We start from the raw sequence: 15,405 nt of genomic DNA, 5'->3' as shown, positions 1-15,405 counted from the left end.
GTGTTCTCGCTATCTGCAAAAGAACAGAGTAGAACGACAATCAATATTTGAGAAACAAAATCGCACGACAAGAATGAACAAAGTGAAATTTTCCTAACTCTGTAGCCTCTGGGGGATAAATACAGACGTCTCCATACCGATCCCTCAGACTCTACCGAGCTTGTCCCTGAGTTGTAAGACCCAAGTAACCTAGTGCTCTGATACCAACTTGTCACGACCTGAATTTCCCACCACCGAGGTCGTGATGGCGCCTACGATCGGAGCTAGGCAAGCCAACCTTTTTAAATATTTCACGAGCTTTAATCTAAAACAGTATAATAACTGGAATAAATAATTAAAAATACGCGGAAGACTTTTAATAAAATAATAGCAAGTGCGGAAGTTTATAACATGTCTCTACCCAGTATCTGGTGTCACTACTCACGGACTACTAAAGGAATACTAAAAACATCAGTCTGAAAGAAAATACACAAGAGTCTGTCTCGATACAAATAAACAAACTGAAAAGAAATAGAAGAGACTCAGGGCCCACGCCCGCTAGCGGACTACCTAGGAATCTCTGGACTGAAGGCACGCTACCAATCTACTGTTGCGGTCCGTAAGCTGTCTCCTGACCTGTGCACAAAAGGCACAAAAGTGTAGCATCAGCACAACCGACCCCATGTGCTGGTAAGTGCCTGGCCTAACCCTGGCGAGGTAGTGACGAGGCTAAACAGGACCTACCACAAATAACCTGTACAGATATATGCAATAACAAGAGGATGCACTATTCTAAACAGTTAAAAGGGAGGGGAGAATGTTGTGGGGTACAACAGTTCAAATACAGAATTCAGCTAAACAAGAATGAAAACTGAGCAGTTATCAACTGATAATGAAGTATCGGGAAAAGCTCAACACACAGAATAATATTCTCAGTTCATATTCCTGTTGTGGCGCGCAACCCGATCCTCAACATTTAACTCTGTTGCGGCGTGCAACCCGATCCTCAATAATCAATCCGTTGTGGCGTGCAACCCGATCCTCGACAATTAGTATCATTGCAGCGTGCAACCAGATCCTCAATTTTACCAACAAAACTCACCCACATCATTCACAACTCGAGTGCGAGGGGAGTAGCATCAAAACACCAAGGGTCCCGACAAGGGAATGCAACTAACAACCGAAATATCCTGGCAAGGGAGAATTCAAAATATATTTAAGTCCCGGCAAGGGAAATGATCACAGAATTTCCACTTCTAAACAAGTTAGCTATCAACAAGTGCTAAGTCGAGCCAATGCTCCAAAATTATACGAAGTCATTATCTATTCACAACTGTTCATACCATGTGAACTAAATCAATTCCAACAAGAATCTAGATCATATCATTCGAAATAACGCAATTTAAGACCCACGGTCATGCTAGACTTGGGTGCATAGATAACTGTCATCCTGCCTATGCACCGACTCCACATAGCACGTAACAAATAACATCTTAATCCTATTCCCTCAAGCCAAAGTTAGATCAAACAGTTACCTCGGTCCGAAAATAGCAATCAAGCCTCTAACACCGCTTTTCCTCTAGAATTCGACTTCGAAACGACGATATCTAGCCATAATTAGTTCAATATTATCAATACTAGTTCAAAAATGCCATTCCATAGCTTAGAAATGAATTTCCTATCTTTCTTCCAAAAATACCAAAATCCGACACCGGTCCCACATGGTCCAAACTCGAGGCTCGGACCAAAACCCAATCACCCATAACCCCACGAGTTCAAATATGTAATTTGTTTTAAGATTCGACCCCAAATTGAGGTTAAATAGTCCAAAATATCCAAAAACCTAACTCTACCCAAAAGCCTTAATTTCTACTTTGATTTCATGTTTTTAGGCTAGGATTTTAGTGATTAGATGATGGAATAGTGAGGAATCGATGTTAAGATTACTTACCCAAAGAGTTATGGAGGAAGGGAAGCTTGAGACTCTTCAATGGAGGGTGAAGAAGAAGGGTTCGTGAGTAAAGTGTGTGAAAATCCCGTCATTGTTCTGTTTTTAGGCTTTTAAAATCACTGGGCGAAATTGGTCTATGCGATCGCGGGGCAACTGATGCGATCGCCGCAATCGCATAGAGGAGTGGGAGGTTAGCTTATGCGATCGCAGACAAGGTCATGCGAACGCATAGAAGAAAGGGAAGGCAAAATTTCAGGTGAGGCTTAATGTTGTGCGATCGCGTAGAAGGAGATGTGATCGCATTGAAGAGGCTGGCCAAACTATGCGATCGCGTACTAATGAATGCGATCGCATTGAACAAAATGGGAGGGCTGATAAGGGACTCTATGCGATCGCAGACAAGCCTATGCGATCGCATAGAGGAAAAGACCTGTGTAAAAATTGCAGAATTTTCTGATGCATTTCTAAGTCCAAAACACTCCGAACCACCCCCGAAATCACTCCCGAGCCCTTGGGGATCCCAACCAAACACATACACTAACTCAATATCATCCTACGAACTTGCTAGGGCTATCAAATCGCCAAAATAACATCAAAATCAAAGAATCAACCTCCAAAACTCATAATTTCACTTCAAAGTTCATCAACCTTCAACTTTAGATATCTAGGTCCGAAACACGTCAAACAACGTTCGATTTCGACCAAATTTCACAGAAAGCGCTTAACTCTCATTTAAGACCTGTACCGGGCGTCGGAATCAAAATACGAGCCCGATACCATTACCTTTTGATCAAATTTCATTTTCATTTTCCTTAAACATTTCCAGAAAACAATTTCACGGAAAAATTCCGCACTCGGGCCTGGGACCTCGGATTTCGATTCCGGGAATACGCCCGGGTCCCATATTTTCCTACGGATCCTCCGGAACCGTTACATCATGGGTCCGGGTCCGTTTACCCAAAATGTTGACCAAAGTCTACTATATCAATATTATTATCAAAATTCATAGTTTTTAACACAAAGTTCATATATTTCCACATAAAAAATTTCCGGCTTCGCACACGGACTGTGTACGCAAATCGAGGCAACCAAATAAGAGGTTTTCAAGGCCTCGGAAGCACGGAGAAAGGGAGAATTACGGTGATGACCCTTTGGGTCGTCACACGAATATTGCTAATTAAAAAGCCATAATAAAAATAAACATAATCTAAAAGTACTAAGTCATGCTAAAATAAATAGACTAATAAGGGAGTATTAATTACATGACTAAATGCTAAAGAAAAATAAAAATAGGTTATGCATTTTTATCTAAATTATTGCAAAATAAAAAATAGATATTTAATACATTCCCGTTCGTAATATTGAATTGAATGTCTTTTGTTAGCACTAGTATTGATTTGATTTTGGTTTGGACTTTTGTTAGCATTATTTAATTAACTAATATTAATGGCTATAAAATTTATTGAAGCATTCAAAAGTTCTAAGTCCAACCTTGAAATAATACCTTAAAAGATAAAATTATGAAATTTTTTAAGAAATATTTATAAATTACATCACAATAAGTATATTTATATATTAAATATATCTAAAATTTCTATATATGTAATGTCGGGTTGTTTTGGTTTCGGTTTAATTTTCTTTAGTTAAAACCAAACCAAACCAATTATGGTCGGATTTGTTTTTTCAACACCAAACCAAATCATAGTCGGTTTTTTTTTTTCTCGGTTTGACTCGGATTATCGGGTTAATGCGGTTTTGTCGGTTTTCTTTGTACACTCCTAGGTTTAATGTAAAGTCCAAGTTTCCTTCTGCTACTATTTTTTATTTATACTTCGAAAATTAAAAGAGTAAAAATAATCGAGAAACTTACCTCTAATAGGCTTCAAAGTTACCTTACCATGTTAAAAAAAAAAAACATTTGTTCCACCACTAAAATAGTTTCTTAGTTGACAAGAAATAACGTACACCTATATATATTTTATTTTGTCATGAAATATAACTCAAAGTAACAACATAGAACAAGAAAATAAAAGTAATTTAGTAAAACATGAACAAGAAATGGAGAAAGAGAGAAGGAAGAGATTTTTCTTCTTCAATTGTGTGTATTTTCCTATCTATTACAAAGCCTTTATATAGGCATAAAAATTGAAGAAAATATGTCATGGAATATGTCATTGAACATACAAAGTATGTCATTAAGCATTATATATATATATATATTAAGATCATGGAAGAAGAGTAGACATCCACCATAATGTGATATTTATCATAACACTCCCTCTTGGATGTCAAAAGATAATGTGCCTCATTAAAACCTTACTAGAAAAAAATCCTATGGGGAAAAAATTCTAGTGAAGGAAAAGAGTACACATGTTTATAAATACGCCTTTTGGTTGCCTCGTTAAAAACCTTGCAAGGAAAACCTAGTGGAACAAAATCTTGTAAGGAAAAAAGAGTACAACGCGTATTAACTCCCCCTGATGAGAGCATCAGTTCACATCCTTCACCCTTCACATTCCAATCTTGTACACTAGTTTTTTGAAAGTTGACGTCGGTAGAGATTTGGTGAACAAATCAGCCATATTATCACTTGAACGAATCAGTTGCACATTGTTATTACCATTCTTTTGAAGATAATGTGTGAAAAAATAATTTTGGTAAAAAGTGCTTTGTCTTATCTCCTTTTATGAACCCTCCCTTCAATTGGGCTATGCATGCTGCATTGTCTTCATATAAAATTGTGGGTAGTTTGTCTCACTTCAAACCACATTTGTCTCAGATAAGATATATTATAGACGTCAACCAAATACATTCTCGACTTTCTTCATGAATAACAATTATTTCAGTATGATTAGAAGAAGTATCCACGATTGATTGCTTAGTCGATCGCCAAGATATGGCAGTGCCTCCACATGTAAATACATAACATGTTTGAGATCGAGCCTTGTGCGGGTCAGATAAATACTCAGCATCGGCATAACAAACAAGATCGGGATTGCAATCGTTGTCATAAAATAGGCTCATATCGGTAGTCTCTTTTAGATAACGCAATATATGTTTGATTTCATTCTAATGTCTCCTTGTAGGAGCATAGCTAAATCTTGCTAAGACATTAACTGAAAAGGTTATCACGCCTTGTAGTGTTAGCAAGATACATTAGTACATCAATTGCACTAAGATATGGTACTTCAAGACCAAGAAGTTCATCATTATTTTATGAGGTCTGAATGGATATTTATTTATATCGAGTGATCTCACAACCATCGGGGTACTCAATGGGTGTGCTTTATCCATATAGAATCGCTTTAAAATCTTTTCAGTGTATGCTGATTGATGGATAAAATTTTCATCTTTCATATACTCAATTTGTAGACCAAGACAAAATTATGTTTTTGTCTTTACAAGATCTTTCATTTCAAATTCTTTCTTTAAACAGTCTACTGCTTCAGGAAGCTCCCGGGGAGTTCTAATGATATTTGAATCATCAACATACATGGCGATTATAACAAATTCAAATCTAGATCCTTTTATAAAGGCACAAGGACAAATTGAATTATTCGTGTGCCCTTCTTTCAACAAGTACTCTCTCGGGTGATTATACCACATGCGCCCTGATTGTTTTAATCCATATAAGAATTATTGACGATATATTTAATAAATTTTTTGGAAAACCATAATATGCTTCAGAAAAATTTAAATCCTTCAATGATTTCCATTATATGCATATCAAGTTTTTTATGTATTGCCAGATTAAAACGTGAAATGAGTACATCTACCACAAGAGAACATGTCTATATATAATCAATGCCAGGATAATTACAAATCTTCTTGTGACACAAGTCGTCTTTATGTCTATCAACTTGTCTTTCTTGGCACAAGAACACATTTATACCTCCACTAGCTTTATACTTTCAGGTGTTGGGACTATCCGTCCAACTTCATATTTTTCAGGTGAAATCAATCTTGATTGTGTATTTTTTTTATATTTTATTTTGGCCAATCATTTATCAGTCCAAATTTCATGACAGATTTGAGCTCAAGATCCTCGTCAATATTAATAATATTGAGTGCTACATTATATTAACAATATCGTCGACGATCACTTTATGTCAGTTCTATTATTACCTAATAAAGACATAACCTATTGAGATCTCTTTATCTTATATTTCAGGTACCTGAGCCTCTCCCATGTCGTGGTGCTCTTCTAGAGCATTTGCCTCCTTATTATGACCATTTTGAATATTTGCCCCTCTCCTTCTTCAAGGAGTTTTATCTTTGGAACCGATTGGTCTGTTACACTTCATGCATGGCATAGACCCTGTCCCCCTTGGACTTTATTCTGTTTGGAGCATTAGCAGCTGAAATATGATATTTAGTTTTGGGTCAGCAAATGCGTCTGGCAATAATTTGTAAATGAATTATCACTTGAACTTCAAGTACATATTTTCTTGTACGAGGATCTATATGTATTCATAATAATTCATTTCATGTATCACTTTCTCAGCTGTCATTTCTCCCCCTAATGTTGGGATCACTAACACATTTCCCAACCTTCTGTGAAAATTCATCTTTGTGCATTGTGGTGGCATAATTAAATTATATAGCACATTCATATTTCTATATAGAAATTATTTGGTTCCTGACCCTGAACCGATTGTGATAGGGAAAAATTTTCATAACTTGGCTAGATGCGTACAAGTGCTGCTGTATATTAAATAATACATCTCATAAAAATTTTTATTTTTGAGAGTTTTGTTCTCATAACCAATAATTTAGCTATAACTGGAGGAATACAATTTTTACTAAACCAACTTGGATTTAAACCAGTATTACTAAGATAGATTATCATAATTTATATCCTGGAACTGTGCTCTAATAATTTGAGCAAGTAATCTTGCAAAAACCAAACTGCAAGTTGATAATAAATGCACGTGTGACCATATAATAGATACATCTATTAAAATTATATAATAGTAAACGGTCCACATGGCAGGTGACTGGGTCCATATATTTATCACCTTTTATTTGTTCCAGAAATCAAGGGATACAATCCCTACCTTAACTGATATATCATGAGAATAAGTAACACAAGAGAATTCTTGAAGAATCTTCTATTCTTCAATATATGCCAATGTAATTCTCAATTAATTTTTTTTGCATCATAATTGAACCGGGATGGTCAACCGATTATGCCAACTAATATTTATTTTAGTAAACCTCTAGTTTACTTGTGGCATATGATTCAAGCATCATGTTTATATTTGTATAGTACAAATAGAAATAAAATCAGGTAACCTTTCATATTTACCCGATATGATTATAGAAATATGAAGATATTCAATCTTCCTTTCATTTATTGTCTCAATATGATAATCATTTTGACTTGTACTTTTGAAACTCAAAAAGTTTCTTCTGAGACTTTACAATATCAACGTCATGAATAATTTATTCATCTGAAGCTCTTAACAACTTTTGTACTACACGATCTTTTATCAAACTATTCATATGGTAAATGTCCCCTTCACGGAGAAACTTATATCATAATAACTTGTCATGGTCAAAATCATCATAAGCAAAATTATTTATTTCTTTAATTTTGCCTTTAATAACTTTTATAAGGCATGACAAAATAATATTTGGCGTATCACATGTACGTGACCAATGACATATTCATGTAATCACACAATAATATTTATTCTCTTTATTTCACTCAAACCTCCCTTAGAGGTGAGTTGTGTGGTATTCATATAATCATGAATTGCATGTCTTTATTCATTGCTTTTATCACATATTGCCACATTCAACTTTAGGAATGGGTTTGAATTCTCAATGTTTATCACAAGTCACATTCTCTTCAAGGAACGGATCATAATCAGCGACGTGCTTTATTATTTTCATATCAATTTGATGGTAAACATTGCCTTTATATTTTGAAGGACTATTTTGATAACCCTTATTGTTATCCTTTAAAATCATAGTGATGATTATTATTATTTTGATTTTTGGAACGCCCACGTTCGTTGTTCAACCACTTGTCTTCATTCAGACTTACTATGCGTCTCTGTCACATTCACTTCAAGAATGGAGCAAATCAAGTGGGACAATCTTCATGCATTTAATGAAAAATATATTATTTTTCTTTAGTCATCATTATATCATCAATATGGTGTATTGGGACTCGAACCCAATGTCTTACCCATATAAAGACATGTTTGACCATAATGACTTGAAACTCAAACACAACTTTTATCATCATGGTGTATCATGATTCAAATTCATGTCTTACCCCAAGCTTTAAAATAATGCCAATTTATCATGATTACATGCATAAAATCAATTAGTGCTCTAGTGATATCATATTTGTAAGTTCATATGAACTAACACTATAAAAATAATTATTCTACACTAAATAACTAATTATTGTGGTATTAATTAAAAATTGGACATTGATATCTCAATAACCCAAAGCAAATATCACGTCCGTTAATTTGAATAAAATGAATTAAGTGGTGCACAAATATAATATAAGAATATCATAATTTGACAAAAATCGTAAATTAGATAATACCAAAATATGTCTAAACCGTATGTCCAGTTAGTGCATGGTTTATATTATTAAATTATATAACTTAATTCGCATGACTTAAAATGTACTAAATACATGTAGGAACAATACTGGTTAATATGAATACCCTTATTGCACTAAGGTCTTTATCAAGCAATTCTAGTAATAATTTAGTTAAGTGATTTGACATGCTACATAACTAGTATTGTTGCTTTATTATATATCACAATTCAATTTTCAGAAAGTTAATAAGAAAGTAATTATATTTTGCTAGACAGTTTACATATTCCAATAGGCTAGCTATAATGATATCACTATTGCCAAGTACCAGCAAAATCATGTACTTTACTTTTAAAGTCATTAGTTCATATAATTAGATGAACAATTCAATTACCCGACTCTAGAATTTTCTCTCTCCCTTTAAACGTAGGTCACTACCATAGCCCATGGAACCACCACTAATCAGACAGCCCCTTCCACCGGAACCACCGGACAAGCTAACTCAGATAGAGGTAGAAGTACCAAAGCAAATCTATAAGGAAACACTCCTAGACAAACAGGAATGCAACTAAGCAAATTACTATGACATGGAAAATCAGTCCACCCTAGAAGAGTGCAAAGGAAAACACATTGAAGGTTCAATTCTACTATCACCAGAAGACAAAGAAAGATTATACCAGCCATGGAAATTCTCAGTAATTATCAAAGTTTTCAAAAGAAAAATGCCTCATCACATGCTACGCTCTAAGTTAATTGAAATATGGAAGCCATCTGAACAGTTAATTTTGATTGACCTAGGGTGGGACTTCTTCATAGTAAAATTTAATCTAGAGGAGAGTATGGTGAATGCATTGCATCTTGGCCCATGGTTCATATCTGGTCATTTCCTTTCTATCCGAAAATGGGAACCAAAGTTTGTCCCACAAGAAGCAACGCTCATCTCTACTGCCATCTGGATAAGGCTACCCCAACTCCCCACTGAATTCTACGACAAAGTCATTCTAGAAAAAGTTAGGAGGAAACTTGGGAGGAAACTTGGGAAGCTCCTGAAAATCGATCAATGTACCTCATCCACATTAAGAGGGAGATATGCACGCATTTGCATTCAAGTTCCATTGGAATCACCAGTGGAAACATCAGTGATCATTGGTGACCATAAACAATCAGTGATCTATGAAGGAGAAGGAAGACTATGCACAAGTTGTGGGAGAATAGGACACACGTCAATGAGATGCACATACAATCAACGCCAAGAAGCAGCAGCCAATGACTCTAAACCACACCATCAAACGGACTCCATACCGGAGGAGAGTCAATAGAAAACGGTAACATTCCCAAGAAGACGGAAGCAGGGACAACTAAAAACATCTCCAAATGTGGAAGGTCAACCTATAAGAAATTACAACAATATGTAGACAGAGGCGAGTCAGGTAAATAAGCCCGATGAATTTTCAGTTAAACCCCCGCTACCCAAAGTTTTTAATTTCAACGTTAAAAATCAAATAAACAATACACCAAAAAATCCAAAGAGGCAGCAAGGCCCAACTAAAAAAGCCACCAGCAGCCCAAAAGGGTCAAGGCACATGCCTAATCCAAGTCCAACAGAGCTGTAAAACATGGGCTCCAAAAGGAAATCGGGGCTCAGTCCTGATGACCTCACATTTAGCACTCATCATCCCAACTCACCAATGGGATCCAGCCCAACTTCTGAGGCACCAATTATTACTTCAGGTAATGTGCCCAATGGGTCCATCCACATGCAACCAAAAGAATCGGAAAACTTAGGCCCCAAAACCTATGTTTCCCCTACCACGTCTACTATGAACTCCTCTAATGGTGAAATCCCAAGTGACAGATATGGCAATCGAGTGCCCTGTCTGCAACTTCCCCCTTCAACAATCGAAAAGACCCCAAAGGTCACCTCCGTTACATACACAATTAATGACCGGCCAAAAACCCTAATCCTAAAACAAGGAAGCCCGTCCACTTTCCAAGATGTGACATTGGAGAGCTTTACGATGAGAAATCAGTCGTCTCCCCCCATTTCACTTCTTTCCCAATCTAGCAAAGCCAAAAAGCACAAAAATGGCAAAAAACTCGACCACAACCACCATCACCACCCACCCATTATCACCGAACCACCAACCAACCTCCTGGCTAGAGGTAGCATTACAGGGGCAGGGACTCTCTTACGAGTTCTCAATCGACAACAAGAAAGTCACCCTAATTGTGCCGAACCCGGCTCACCTCGCCAGAGTCACAGTGGAAGCCCTAAACAAGGCATTGATGGCGTTTGGGCCTCTATTATGGTAGTCAATGGCCAACAGCGATAGCACGGCACCAATCACAGACCCTCAAACCCTAAACAACCATATTCTCCAAAGCTTTCAATCACTACCTTTCTTCCCGGACTTGATGAAGGAGGATCTACCAGCGGAGCCATTCTTCACTCTATTCCCCAGTTTACCGATCCACAAGACATCGCCTCTGAAGAAAATACCACCCCCACCCCCACTGCAGAACATCCATCGAGAAATAACCACAGCAGTGGAGATTCTCAAGGAGAAGGATGCTTCGAAAGAGCCAGAACAGAACTACCTAGCCCAGTTACGGACTCAATGCTACTAGACTCAGTGAGATCGATCGAGTTCAGCACCCAAGTGAGCAAAGTAGTTGTGGTACTGTGTCCCGGGGTGATGTCCAAATGCGGACTGAGTTTAGTCCTAGCCCACTCACAAGGTCAGTTGAAACCCCTACTGAACCTAACCCCCATACTGAATCTGAAGAGGAAGTGACCACCCCCTCGAGTGCCCAATATGCAAAGCCCACTAAGTCCCCAAGAGGGTTCTACCCCATCACCCACAACCCCCCCCATTAATGAATTATATCATATGGAATGTTAGGGGGCAATGGAGCTGAGTTTAAAAGACACTGTCTTGAAATGGTTAAGTTGCATAAGCCGGCTATGCTGGTGCTACTAGAAACCAAAATGGCCAACCACCAAGCGCTGGCCCAAGGTCTAAACTTTGAGATGATAATCTAGTCTCCAGTAGTAGGCTTATCAGGGGGCATTGTGTTCATGTGGAAAGAAGACTTAGTGGCTATGGAGGAAGTGTCCACTACACCCCAAGGAATTCATGCTATGGTGAAGGTAAAACCTGACAATCCTTCTTGGCTTTTTTCTGCTATTTACGCAAGTAATCTTGTTTCTGTGATAAAGCTCCTATGGGAGCAGCTAAAAACTATAGCTAGAACAACCAATGATAACGGGTTCATTAGGGGAGACTTCAATGAAGTCTTGAAAGCCAGTGATAAGTTCGGGGGAAACCCTACAAACCGTAGCAATCAATTCTGGAACTGCATAAATAAGTGTAATCTTATTGACTTTGGGTACAAAGGTAGTAAGTACACTTGGATTAATAAAAGATACACCAACTGTAATACCCTAATCCTGGAAAGGATTGATAGGTGTTTTCAAACGAAGGTTGGATCAAACAACACCCTGAGGCTAGTGTGCTACACCTACCTAGGACCCACTTGGATCACTGCCCTTTAAAAATCCAAATGGAAGGGCCCCCAAACAATAATCCATCTAGGCCCTTCAGGTTTGAAACAATGTGAGCTAGCCACCCATCCTTCCCCAGCATCATAAACCAAGCTTTCCAAGACCGGCCAGGTCTGCTTCATTCCATAGATGAATTTAAAAAGCTTGCTACTGACTAGAATAAGGATGTTTTTGGAAACATTTTCCACCAAAAAAAGAGACTTCTTGCCAGAATCAATGGCATCCAAAGTTCCAACAGCTATCAATTCAGTAGATTTCTTCAAAACCTAGAGTCTGAACTGAATAATAAGCTGAACCTCATCCTCAATAATGAGGAAGACTTCTGGAAAATGAAATCCAGGATCAACTGGCTAAATGAGGGAGATACCAGCACAAATATTTTCCACACTTCTACCTTAAATAGAAGAAGGAGAAATAGGATCCTCTCCCTAAAAGAAGACAATGGAAACTGGATCACTGATCCCAAGGAACTCAAGTCCACCATTGTAGACTTCTTCACCAATCTATATACCACATACCTCACTCATGTTCCTTGGGAAGCCACCAGTCACTCCACCATGGAACCCACTCTACTCCAAAGCCATAAAACATTCATGGACAAACCCCCACAAATGGATGAAATAAAAAAGGTTGTCTTCTCCAACAAGCCTTTCAAGTCACCTGGCCCAGATGGCCTCCACCCTTTCTTCTTCCAAAAATACTGGGACATAGTAGGAGAGTCTGTCTCACAATTCTGTTTGAATTGGTTCAACACATCCTCCATGGACAACACTATGAACCAAACTCTTGTTTGTCTAATCCCAAAAGTTCCTCAAGCATCAATGCTAAAAAGCTTCAGACCCATTGGTCTTTGTAACACCATTTACAAAATAGTAATCAAGATCATTGTGAATAGAATCAAACCCATCATGAACCACATCATAGGCCCAAGACAAGCACGTTTCTTAAGCAATAGAAGGGCCTGTGATAATGCCATCATTGTCCAGGAATACATAAACCACTTTAGGAAAATGAAAGGAAGAAAGGGCAGTATGATCCTAAAAATTGACCTGGAAAAGGCCTTTGACAGGCTGGAGTGGTCCTTCATTAGGGATACTCTCCATGCCTTCAGTTTCCCAAAAAATCTATCCAATCTCATTATGTCTCGTGTTAGCACATCCTCTATCTCCATCCTTGTCAATGGATGAAAAACTGAAGCCTTCAGGCCTTCAAGAGGCATCAAACAGGGTGACCCTATGTCACCCTATCTCTTCATACTGTGCATGGAAAGGTTCTCTAGATCCATTGATCAAGTAGTTCACCAGAACAAGTGGCATCCCATTAGCATAAGTAGGTCAGGACCTATGATTTCACATCTATTCTTCGCAGATGACCTTACCCTCTTTGCTAAAGCCAACAACAGAAACTGTAACACTATATTGTCTATTCTAGAGACCTTCAGCACCCAATCAGGACAGAAAATAAACTTGTCCAAATCAAGAGTCATGTTCTCCTCTAATACTTCACAGGATTCATCTCAACTCCTTTTCTCCGTACTCTCCATCAAGCAATCCACATCATTTGGAAAATATCTTGGATTCCCCATCTTCCATAAAAGACAGACAACAGCAGATTTCCAGTTCATAATTGACAATATGCACTCTAAACTTGCTGGCTGGAAGACTAAATGCCTCAACATGGCAGGGAGAACAGTCTTGGCTAAGTCAACATTGAACAGTATACCTAGTCATGTCATGCAATACATTTCCCTCCTCACCAAAGTAACCAATCAGATTGATAAACTCCAAAGAAACTTCATCTGGGGCACCACACCGAAAAAAAGGAAAATCCACTTGATCAAATGGGAGGTAGTTACTAAAACTAAACAAGAAGGGGGGTTAGGACTACACAAGGCCTGCCAAAAAACAAAGCTTCTCTAACAAACCTAGCTTGGAGAGCCTACAAAAATACCAACTGCCTTTGAGCTAGAGTTCTGATTCACAAGCATTGTAACATGTCAAGGTCCAATCAGGGTCAGGGACAGCTTATAACTCAAAAATCTCCCATTTGGAAGAGTATACTGAAAGGCTGGGAAATCTGTAACAAAGGCAGTAGATGGGTAGTGCACAAAGGGAATAGGGTAAATTTCTTCAATGATAAATGGATCCCCAACCAGCCAGCTCTGAGAGAGCTAATCCAAGGTCCCCAAACTCAAAATAACATTAACATTAAGGTTAATTCTGTCCTCTAGATGGGCTCCTGGAATACCTCAAGCCTATCATTCCCTCTCCCACCACACATACAAGACCTTCTGAGGTCTATATTCATCCCCAGTGTGTCCACCAAAGAGGACAATCTAATCTGGGATCTCACGGCCAATGGCCAATTTTCAATCTCCTCTGCCTACTCTCTTCTGAGCAGCCTAGACCAAAACACCACTACTGATGGATGAGAACTCTTCAAAGGGTTATGGAAGCTCCACACACCCAAAAAAATAAAGAACTTCTTGTGGCTCCTAACCCATAAAAGACTGCCAACAAGGAGTTTCCTTCACTCAATTGGGCTAGAATGCCCACAGCAGTGTCACTTTTGTGGGTTTGATAAGGAAGACATTGACCATATCTTCTCCCAGTGCCCAAATGCTCTTCAATTCTGGAACACAATACATGCAAAAGCTAAAACTTCCACTGTGGCAAGCCTTAGCCTAAATGGCATCCCTTGGGCTTCAGTTATGAACAAAATTAAAGACATTAAGTACAATGATTGCCTCAACTGGGGCAATCTCATGCCATTCTGTCTATGGCACATCTGGCTAACCAGGAACAACAATGTCTTTAACAACAAAAAGGATCCTATCAATGCAAACAACACAATTGCGAAAGCTACTGAATTCTGTGTTTTAAGTGACAGCAAGCATGCAAAATACAAACACCAAGTGATGCTAAAATGGACTCCTATACCAAGGGAATCATTTAAACTTAACACAGATGGTGCGGCAAAAAGGAATCCTGGAATAAGAGGAATAGGGGGTGTCTTTAGAAATCACAATGGGGAATGGATTCTGGGCTTCATAGAGACCATCCCCTTTACCTCAAATACAGGGGCAGAAATCAGGGCAAACCAAAGGACTTCAATTGGCGGAACAGCACAACTTACTGCCACTGGAAATCAATACTGACTCCGCTGAAACAATCAATATGCTTATTAATGGTAATCTGATATTTGACCCTTTAATTTGCGAATGCAGGTCATTGATACAAAGGATGGGCAGAGTGGAGGTGAAACATACCTACAGGGAGCAAAACAGGGTAGCTGATGCTCTTGCAAAAGAAACAGCTGAAGATTTTTTTTGTGTAAATCGCTAAT

At 38.2% G+C, this 15,405-nt stretch overlaps 1 protein-coding gene across 1 annotated transcript; it reads left to right on the top strand.

Annotated features, from left to right (window-relative positions):
• Positions 1-9,082: 9,082 nt before the first annotated feature.
• Positions 9,083-9,814, top strand: LOC138878969 (uncharacterized protein At4g02000-like). The gene has a single exon (XM_070158537.1). It carries the CDS (start codon positions 9,083-9,085, stop codon positions 9,812-9,814), a length of 732 nt encoding a protein of 243 aa, XP_070014638.1.
• The last annotated feature ends 5,591 nt before the right edge of the window (positions 9,815-15,405 follow it).

This window comes from Nicotiana sylvestris, chromosome 10, assembly GCF_000393655.2.
Source record: "Nicotiana sylvestris chromosome 10, ASM39365v2, whole genome shotgun sequence".
Taxonomy (NCBI): domain Eukaryota; kingdom Viridiplantae; phylum Streptophyta; class Magnoliopsida; order Solanales; family Solanaceae; genus Nicotiana; species Nicotiana sylvestris.
This window is presented reverse-complemented; position numbering and strand designations above follow the sequence as displayed.